General features: G+C 39.4%; 1 protein-coding gene across 3 annotated transcripts in view; it reads left to right on the forward strand.

The window, feature by feature from the left end:
- The window catches only part of grik4 (glutamate receptor, ionotropic, kainate 4), a 401,676-nt gene that overhangs the window by 361,712 nt on the left and 28,627 nt on the right, over window positions 1–11,337 (forward strand). For all 3 annotated transcript variants that reach the window (XM_036215059.1, XM_036215057.1, XM_036215058.1), the window contains exon 13: window positions 8,249–8,452. In XM_036215059.1, coding sequence (XP_036070952.1) covers window positions 8,249–8,452 — 204 coding nt within the window. The remainder of the gene's footprint in view (window positions 1–8,248; window positions 8,453–11,337) is intronic.

The following is an 11,337-nucleotide window of genomic DNA, read 5'->3' on the forward strand; positions in this document are numbered from 1 at the left end:
CGCCAACAACCCAGACTAGTATTTTTAATGAGCTACTGCTGCTGTGCATAAAATATGTATAAAAATGAGTCTTTTTTTTTCCTAATTATAATAAATTTTTCAATAGAAAAATGATGGTTAGAGTGGGACTTAAAAAGAACTTTTAATGTGATACACATTGTTTCTCCCAGTTTTTCCAATAATCTAAATCTAAATTCATCCTCACCTGATGTCTCCACCATTGTTTACAAGCTTTGGATCATAACAGAAATGTCCGATTGAAGGCAGTTACTCTGAATACAGACCAAATGCAAGTTTATTCACAAAATTGTACTCTAGTCTCCAGCATTTTGAATCCCACTCCACCAGTTCCTGACACATAGTCCAGGAGTCTGAGCACATTACTGGCCTGATACTTGCCCCTGAGTCAATAATCCCACTGAGAAAAGGAGTGGAGAAAGGAAGAGCAAGGCTTTGTACAGAGTCCATTTGACTGGACAGCAAAGGCAGAGGAAGCTGGCATCCAGAGCAGTGGCACTCTTGTCCAACAAAACATCGATAGCTCCTAAAGGTCAGCATGGTCAAAAACACGAGGGGTTCCCAAACACAGCAGAGAAACAGCCATCTGACTGTTATCAAGCGGGTAAAACAATCTGGCAGTGGCTAGATGGCTCACCAGGGCTCTGGAGTCCTCAGATTGATGGACTGATAATGCCCAGCTGTTCTTTCTAGTAGGATCTACAGCTAACGCATGCACACCTGCAGAGAAGAACATGGGGGGAAAATAACCATCACAGTTATAGTAACATAGATATGAAGATGTGTAAATCTTTATTTTTGAAGTAAAACACTTTTTCTGTGAACTGCAGACAATATTGGAAATCAAAACTGCACAGATTCTGCCAGCATTGAGCAATGTACTTTGAAAGCTTAAGTCAAGCTTAAGTAGTTGAGACCTTTCGATATAAAGCATTGAAATGCCCTAAGGCTTATGAGGAAAATATTGCTTGCCACTCTTGGATCCCAGGTACAATTCTCTACATCTGAATCTGATTTAGTTAATATTTTAAATACACAAACCTCATTTCAAATCAGTGTTATCTCTAAAATCAATGAAACTGTTAGCTTGACATTTCAGAATTTCTGCTTTGTCAATGTAATGTGGTGTTTTTTTCAGTAATTTACCACAGTTCTACACAAACTTGAAAACTTCCAAAGCATGACCCCTGCATAACCACGGGCAAACCCATATTTAGGTTAAAAATTATGCATAAAAAGAGACTTTTGAAACCACAAAAAAAGTTTGAGTGTAGAGTGAGTTTGCATATTTGTAGATGACCATAAATCACGTGAATTCATTTAATCTATTATATTATAAAGCTACAGATCAAGCACAACATTGACCCCCTGATCCGGGGTAAAAATGACATCTTTATTTATATTTTAAAATATTTTGTACACATGTATGTATATGTGTAACCGTTTAGAGTACAGTGCATGGACTGGTGGATTGATGGTTCTCTCGGTGACAATTCTTCTCTTTCACTTCCATGTCCTTTATGTGAAAAAGAACCAGGAGGCAGACGTATAAATAACAGAGAGGTCACTTTAATATTCCTTCAGCTATATGTTTCTTTCTTTTTGAGAGCCAAGAATTATACCCACAAACACACACATTCATATTTATATAAACAAATGCCAAGCAACCTCCAGGCTAAAGAATTGAATAGTTATTAATTCTGGCATTCATTAGCACTTTAGCATGTTTTTTTTTTCATTTGACCAGTTCAGAGAGCAAATGCTCTATTTAGGCAGCATCATACCAGTAGCAGGATTCTGTATTTAGGACTACAAACTTGACAGCTATGCCTCAAGGCAGCATGAACATTTTCAATTTTCCTCTTTCAGGTTTTACAGAATATTATGCAACAATTTATCATTTAATGACTCATTCAGCAAAGCCATAGCAATGATTGTTTTTTTTCCCCTTTTGGTATTAATTGTTGGCCCATGTCCTGAAACATAATACATTTGCTCATGTTAGTATGGTTTGTTTTTGTTTTTTAGGGTTGAATACTAATTATATTGATTGGAAAAAAAGAAAAAACATCCCAATTTGATTCTAAGGTTTCACAATTCAATAGAATATGTGGTTGGTCTGTGCCTGGACTTTCATTTTAGAATAATAGTCAAATGATTTTTACACTGTTTAATTGGTTACTTACAGAATCCCATTATCTGTGCTTGAAAAAAATGTATTTGGATAATACATAGCAGCCTGGTGCTATTAGAAAAAATAAACATGAATCCATTTAAGGATTAGTCACAACTACCCTAACAAGTGGATATGGACTGTTTGTGGGCAACAGATTGACAAACCTGTACGGGACATCCAAGTGTCACTCACGAAATAGCAAGGTCGTTTACTGCTTGCTGCTCCTGGAGGGAAAACATTTATCCACATTTTCCTCTACGAGTATGCAGTGAGTGTCAAGTTATAGCAGACACGTTGATTAGTTTGCTGACAGAAGTTATTCCTGTTGTTTTTATGAAATTACATATAAAACTTTCATTCTATGTTGTAAAAACAGTTTGTTAAACATTTTTTGGGTTTCCACAGCAAAATGAATCCCTTTTTTCAAGAAGGAATTTTCTGTTTAGCCACAAGTAAAATCCAAAATGGCGGCCATTTGTAAAAATGGTGGCCATGCACCCAATCATTACAAACATATTGAATGTCTATTTGCTCCAGTCTCAACAAGAATACTATTACACGTATATTTTTAAATCTTAGTTTTTCTCGTGGTTGATGTGCTTTTCAGAAAGAGGAGATCCTTAGATACATCCATGCCAGATTTGCAGCTTGTACTACAAAATGCATGATTAGTTCAATAACCGGTTCCACTTAAGTGGCCCGGGAGTGCTGTTGACATAAGTGTATGCTTCTTTTGGGCTGCTTGCATGCAGCGTGAGTGTTAGAAATTAGACAATCAAAGTTTGTGTGTGCATCCTATGGGGGTCCTACTGACACTTATGTGTTATCTGGCACCTTACACTCAACTAGAGTGTTGCGTAAGGGCACCGCACAACAGGATTGTACATCAAAAGTGCGTGTAACTTAGATTTGCCTTATGAGAGACTTAAATACTTTGAGGGTAATTAAATGAAAATGAAGACAGCTATGGATAATCAACCTGAACCTAGGGTGACTGGGACAGAGGGACAACTTTTGTCCAGCCTTGTCGTTGGTCAAATGGATGGATTAAATATTTATTTCGTTCAGTAAATAAACAAAATATTTGTCAAGTTTCTTTGCTTTTCTGATTTTTAACTCTAAGTTAGCATTGATTAAGGGTTATGTGTTCGTAAAGTTGTTTTATTTAATTGAATTCTGCTGTGCTCTCTTTTTAATCACTGCCAGTTTTCAAAATCTGCTCAGAAAAAACTTCAGCGGTGCAGAGATGAACGTAGACACAAAAACATCTTTTGGGAAACTTTCTCACATCCGTTAATATGTAGGAAATCATTTCTCTGGCAGCAGATTTGAAAGAATTTTTAATGTCACAGAAAAAACCTTAATTATTAATTTATAATTACCTTTGTGCAGCCTCTTTGTTGTAAGCATTTGTTTTTATTGTTGTAGTAGCTTTGTGTAAATGCTCATTTTCTAATGACCCAGTTTTGGGCTTTTTTTGTTTTTTTAAGAGAATTGTCAGAGTTTCTGCAGCTCATGAAGGCAAATCTACGCAAAACAATCCCAGCACAGCTGAGGAAAAAAAAGAATGAAAATTGTACAAAAAAAACACCTCAAAACACGCAGACATTTTCAAAGGGACAATGAGTGAAGTTGAATGTGTACATCTAACAGCACACGTGGTCCTCTGAATGCTATATGCGCGTGTTTGCTTAGGAAAGAGTGTTACCAAATTTATCAGTCTGCAACCACACTGCTCATGGTATGGGAACAAGAGACAGCTTTAAAAGTCGACTTTTCTTTGTGGTTTCAAACTCAAAGTATTAGGCCCTTTCTTGCCTTTGAAGAATTACTTTTATGACAAATAAATTATACACATATGTAAAGTTCTCCATTCTTTTGTGCATAGATCAGCTTTAAGCAACTTGTACAATTTGTGCTAAAACATGATTTAAAATGGGGTTGACTGACAGGAAAGCTGAGCTCTATTCAGTCAGCTTTACTGCAGTCAGTCTGTTATTGATCGCAGTTAGTTTTTGACTGGTGTGATTACCAGCTTGTAGCCTCATTTGGAGTTTAAATCTGCTCATAAGGGAGACCAAATATATAACAAATAGGGAAAGTTTTAGCATTCATCAGGTTAAGACAAACATAAAATATGTATCAATTAATTATAAGGAGATAAAAGAAGAGGATTCACTTTCTTGAAAACATAACAGAGAAAAAAGGTTTACTATTAGAAAATAATGGCAGAAGCACTAAATTGTTTTTATATTTCTTTACCTAAAAGCAGCATTTGTTTGGCTTGGATTGGGCAAATGTGTTTTTAAAGTGGTGATTATTTTATTGTAGCATTTATCTTGTGAGGTTGTGTGGTGGTTGTCACTAACTTTGATATATGCCTTTAAGTGTCAAAATTTCTGTCCACATCTACTGTACACTCACTGGTTACTTGCCACTTTATTCGGTACATGTTGCTAGAACTGTATTGGACCTCATTTTACCTTCAGAACTGCCTTAATCCTTGGTGAAATAAATTCATCAAGAAACTTGAAACACTCCTCAGTCTGTCAATCGGTTCATATTGACATGACAGCATCAACCAGTTGCTGCAGATTTGTCGTCTGAACATCCATGATGTCAATCTCCCATTCCACCACATCCCAATGGTGATCTATTGAGTTGAGCCAATCTGAGATTATTCCAGCTTTATGACATGACACATTACCCTGCTGGAACTAGTCATCAGAAGATAAGTACATTGTGGTCATAAAAGGATGGACATGGTTAGCAACAATACTCAGGTAGGCTGTGAGGTTGTAACCATGACCAATTGGTACTAGGGGGTCCAAAGTGTGGATTTTAAGGAGGAAAATATCACTCAAACGATTATACCACCAGCCAAAAAAGTTGATACAAAGCAGGATGGATCAATGCTTGCATGATGGTAACGCCCAATTCTGACCACACCATCTGAAAGTCACAGCAGAAATCAGACCAGACGTTTTCCAATCTTCTATTGTCCAGTTTTGATGAGTCTGTGTGAATTGTAGCCTCAGTTTCCTGTTCTTAGCTGGCATGAGTGACACCCAGTGTGTTCTTCTGCTGCTGTAGCCCATCTGCCTCTTCAAGGTTGGACATGTATATTCAGAGATGGTCTTCTGCAGGCCTCAGTTGTAACCAGTAGTTATTTGAGTTCCTGATGCCTTTCTATCAGCTGGAACCAGTCTGTCCATTCTCCTCTGACCTCTGGTATCAACAAGACATTTCTAGATACTAGATATTTTCTCTTTTTCTGACCATTCTCGGTAAACCCTAGAGATGGTTGTGGGTGAAAATCCCAATAGATCAACAGTTTCTGAAACACTCAGACCAGCCCGTCTGACACCAAAAACCATGCCTTGTTTAAAATCACTGAAATCCCCTTTCTTCCTCATTCTGATGCTCAGTTTGAACTGCAGTAGGTCGTCTTGACCATGACCATTACAAATTTGAGTTGAGAAGCAGTTGGACAGGTGTACCTAATGAAGCGGCAGGTGAGTGTATGCCGTCTTCTATGAAAACTGGGGCTCCACTAATGTCTATCCGTCTATCTTAGGATGTTACAGGTATGGACAATGATTGGATGTATAGTATTTGTGAGATGTCTGTAGTTCTCAAACCAACTATTTGATGGTACAGAATTCTTCATACTGTACTTTAATGTAAAAAGCATAAAAAAGGGATCTTTCCAAGCAGATAATTCAATTTTCTGCAGTAAACTCTGTTATGAGACTGGTAAGAAACCAGGGGTAAAGACTAAGCAACTATTGAAGTCACAGAAAGTTCATCTATACTTGTTATCCTCATTTTCCACTCAAATCCAGTTCCAGAACAGTGCAAAATCGCTCATCCCACGACATCAAAGTGACCACCCTCCTCCATCGCGCCCGCTATTCCTTAAAAGGTGGAACCAAGTAGTTGCTATGACGACAACAACAGGGCAATTCACAGTCATATTTTAGACCTCATAATGTGCTTCAAGTCCTCAAGTGTTTCCATTTAAAGTGTAGCTATCTTTGTGGCTCTTACTGGAAGGCAAATGTATCACCAGTGGACCAGCTCCTGCACATGCAAACATCTCCCGCTGCGCCAAGAACAAACAGTTTTACTTCGATTCCAGCACTTGACACACAGCACCACATCATGACTCTTTACTTTCCCCGATAAAAGCTGCCACAGTTGGATTTAAAGGCCTCGTGCACATACAGTAACTCTGTGGCTCCAGGCGTTTGAGTTAAGTATTTGACAGCCTACGATTGCTGGGCATGTTGACTTTTAAAACTGCAATCATTTTACTTACAAAGATTTCTTTTTGGTTTTTGACTGCAATAATAAAGTGGAACTTACAGAGTCTTTTTGTTTGCACTCTTTAAGCATTTAGATTAGATATGTGTCAACGGGAGTTTAATGGTTGGGGAGATTTTATGAGCTGAGAATGAGCAACAGCAGAGTAAATAAGAATCTCTAGCGTGATGTATCTGAAAATACCAGCTTGGCAGATACATTGTTTGAAAAACAGTGCACTGAGATTCACTCCAAACTACAGCACTGAGGAGGTCTTTAAATCTTCCCACTATATCAGCAAAGGAAAAAAAAAAGACATAAATAAACAGACAGTCAAACACTCAGTTGGTTCATCTAAAGACGGGTTGTAAATACTTGTGTTTGAGATGAAAAATGATTTGGTTTTAAACAGATTTTTTTCCTTTGGATAAATCGCAGGCTGAGCTCCAGAGTTTAGTACTTGGCTCTGCTTCAAAACCACAAATTTCACCTTTCATCAAAGGCAGTAAACCTGATATGAACCGTGACCTCCAAAGGACGGGATTTGCTTCCACTGGTCTTCCTCACTGTAAATTCCAGTCGGGTTCTGTAAAGCAATCACATAACACTCCAAAGGGCCACAGTGATTTATTAAAGTACTTATATAAACAGTTCAGGGCATACAATGGGAGGACGATGAAGGCAGCCAATGCTGGAGATGCTTCACACCTTGTTGAGCTTTATCTACTGAATCCTTTCAGTACTTTGTTGCTTTGTTAGGCTCGGGCATCTGGTCAAGATGCCACCTGGACACCTCCCTGGAGAGGGGTTCCGGGCATGTTGCACTGGGCGGAGGCCCCGGGAAGACCCAAAACACGATGGAGAGACTAAGTCTCTTGGCTGGCCTGGGAACGCCTTGGGGTCCCCCCAGAGGAGATGGAGAAGGTGGCCGGGGAGAGGGAAGTCTGGGCATCTTTGCTTAGACCATGGGTTCCCAAAGTGGGGTCCGTGGGCCAAATTTGGCCTGCCAAAGGTTATCTTTTGGCCCGTCAAGTCGTGGCTGCGAAAGCCGCAGAGTGCTTAGTCCCCATTAATTCTCAATGATGTTCCAAAACTCTACGGCTGTAATATACTTTCAGCCTCCGGGTGGCGCTGTTAGCACTTTCTGTGCCTCCGGCTATGGACGAAACAACCTACAACTGAGTCTGTCTTGGGGGTTTTTTTGTGTTAGAAATTCCCAAAAACCTTCACAGTTACTTCCGGGGCTTGTAGCGGCCTTATTCAGCTAGCCAAGATGGAGCGACAACGGCAAACGGATAAAGTCAAAAGAGCAGCTCCACATCTTTCATTAGGATCCCAGTTTACTGTTTTCCTTGGAAAAAAGTTTCTTTTAGCTTACTCTTGTTTTTTAATTAAAGGTTTCAAAGACAAATGTTACTTACTTTTTATTCTTACTAATGTGTGTCACCTTAATGAATACAGACTCAAAATATACAAATTAAACCATATTCTATATTTTCTCCTTTTATTTCATGACATGCAAAAAAATATTGTATTTGGCTCACGGACTGGATCCCATTTAGATTTTTGCCCTTAGAGCAAAAACGTTTGTGCACCCCTGGCTTAGACCGTTGCCCCCGCGACCCGGTCCCGGATGGATGGATGAATGGATGAATGGGTGGATGGATGATGGACTGATGGATGGATGGGCTTTTTTATGGTACTATTTATAGATGATGTTGATGTAAAGTCAACTGTGTGTGTTTTCAGGAGAATCCGTATGTGATGTTGAGGCCAAACCACCAAGAACTGGAAGGAAACGACCGCTACGAGGGCTTTTGCGTGGACATGCTGAAGGAGCTGGCAGAACTTCTCAAGTTCAAGTATCGCATCCGGCTGGTGGGGGACGGACTGTATGGCGTTCCTGGAGCCAATGGAACATGGACCGGCATGGTCGGAGAGCTTATATCCCGGGTTTGTACGGCCCAACCTACAAATAATAAACGTTGTGAAACCATTTCACATTTTTCATTCACACATCTTATCAACTCGCAGAAAAAAACTTTGGCATGTGCAGACAAACGAACAAAACGGGCTCATTCGACTTTCAATTTCCATGTCCTACGCCATGCTGTTTTCCTAGCAGCGGTTGGCCTTTTCATTTTCTCCTTTTCATTTTTTCAGAGCTTGTTGGTGACTCTTTTGCTGTCACTTCTTTTTTGAGCTGCCTGAACTGACCTTAATAGATATTGCCCTTGAATCCGTCTTTGGGGTTGCAGTTAAATCTCATGAGTGAGCTTTTACATTCTTCCAGCAATGCTTTTATACATCTGTCAACAGGCAGATAAGGCTTTATAAAAGGGATCGGAGGGAGGGGGGGGTGGAAGAAAAAGTGAAATAGGCGAGAGAAAAAGTGAAGGGGTAGAGCTGGGGGGGTGGGAGAGGAGAAGGGCAATGATGCAGACAATGACTGAGTAATTCTATGAGGTGATCTGTCTTAATTTTGAGGGCTAATGGAGGGCAAAGCTATTAAGTATGTAAAGCGAGATATGCCTGTTCTTGTTCTTGTCTCCATACGAGTTGCTTCTGGAAGGCTGACCTTCACAGGGGCCACAGTTGAAGTCAACACGTGTCTCTGATAGCTGCCTTAGCTTGGACAAAAAGATACTTGAGAAAGAGGGATTTTTCATGGGACAGAGGTCATCTCTTGGGATGATCCACAATGAAGCAAAAACCCTTGAGCTTGTGTGGTTTGAAGCTGTGAAAAGAAATGGAAAAAAGTCAAAAATATATACAGGAGCAGTCATGCAGGAAAGTTGAAAGGATGAGTTGAAAGGACATGAAATGAACAGGTAGTTTGAAGCAGAGGAGGGAAGCCTGAGGATGTTTGGTAGAACCGATGAGCAGCCCTGTCTGATCCAATCAGTCCAAATAATATGTCACTTAATGAGGGCGATTATTCTGCTGGTGTTAGATAACTCAAAGGCTGCTTGACAGGAAACCAAACTTCAACCATATGATCTGTTTTTATCCATAAAGCCACAGTTTGAGCACAAACTGACTTATCTTTTAGCAGGTTAGTACGTTTAACCTAAAAGTACCTTATTTTTCATAGTATAGGTCGCATTCTTGGAAGAAATGTGCAATTCTTCTGATCAAATCAGCCAATTTTGGTGAAATGTTGCATTAACACCGAACGATTCGCGCGTCAACTTTGCAAATTCCATGCGCAATACTTGTCCAAAAATGTGTTCAAAAATGCTCACAGGCGGAGAAACTACTATCAAGTTTCTAGCCTCATCACTAAAAGGAAGCATTGACTGTATATTAATTTACAATGCATGGTAGACTCCTCTCCATGTCTGGGTTCATGAGATCATTCAGTATTTTTTATTTTCAGTGCTTTGTCTAAATGGCGACGCTTTCAGCGGTACTTCTGTGTCTCTGTAACCCAGTTTGATAACTTGCTGTCCCACATTAGTCCAAGGAAGGAAAAGATTAAAAACAAGAGGAATAATAGCTTAATACAAATAAGAAAAGAAAGTGTCTATTCTCACGTAAATTTCAAAATACGCGCGGTTAGTGATGAGCAATTTTCTAGGCCGCATTGACCCAAACCACCAAATGGATCCTCCTCCAGGGAATAGATCAAAAGCGGAAAACACATTTCACACAGCTAGGAGTAAGACAGCTAATGGGACTTTAACTTTAAGCTTAACTTAAAATACGTGCGGCCAAATACAAAAGTCAACCTTGGACGCACTTAAAATACGTGCGGGCAATGCACCAACACGCATTTTACCTGCATGCAATAAATGTGATAACATGAATTTCCATCATTTTTAATGCTGGAGGCACATAATTACGTGTGAATAACATCGGAGAAATATCGTGAAATTTAAGAGAAAATTATTCCGATTTTCCACCATGTTTGTTTTGTGCTACTTCTGCCTTGCTGTCAGTCACCTACAGTGCCCTCTAGTGGTTATTAGCAGGAAACAACCACTAGAGGGCAAACAGTTGTAAACAGGAAAATAGCAGTTAACAACTGTATATATATATATTTTTTTTTTTTTTTTTTTTTTTACAGGTCACTCTTGAGTATATGTCGCACCTCTGGCCAAACTATACTAAAAAGAATTTTGGCTTATACTTCGAAAAATACAGTAGATGTTTAGGAAATCGTGAATGCATAATAAAGATAAGCCAAATAGGTTTTATCATCTTTCACTCTTTAACACCTGGAAGTTTTGCCAGCGACACCTAAATAACACACACGCTTTGATATGCCCTATTACTCAATCAATGTGAATCCACTGATTCTGACAGGAATCTGATTATGAAATCGCCTTTGCACCAATATGCAGCACATTACTAATGTGGCATAAATGTGCCAATCCTCTTGTCTTAGACAGAATCAGCTGATTTACGCTGATTGCGCAAGCACGTCACTGCTGTAGTTTTAAATATTAGTGCAACACTGCTTTTCTCCACTTCACAATCCACTGGAATCACGTTAATTGTATAAAACAACAGCAAATTTTTGATTGCCAAACTAATCAAGAGCTAAAGCTCTGGTGTAAAATGGTTAATATAATCTACAAAATATTGCATTGGAGGGTTTTGGTTTTTTTTTACCACAAGATTTATTGTAGTTGTCTGATTTTTGTCAGAATAGTGGTTTCCTGCGCGTCCCGTCCCTTTAGTATGTGAGCAGGTGATCCGACTTTCAGCAGCAGGAAGAGAGAGACAGCTCATGATGGAGGGTCAAAGCCTGCAGGCGGAGGATAGGGCAGCAGGAGACATTAGACCCTGAGTGTGCAGCGCAGGCAGGGGCGAGGTTAAAGAGGTGAAAAATT

Source organism: Oryzias melastigma, linkage group LG13, assembly GCF_002922805.2.
Source record: "Oryzias melastigma strain HK-1 linkage group LG13, ASM292280v2, whole genome shotgun sequence".
NCBI lineage: Eukaryota > Metazoa > Chordata > Actinopteri > Beloniformes > Adrianichthyidae > Oryzias > Oryzias melastigma.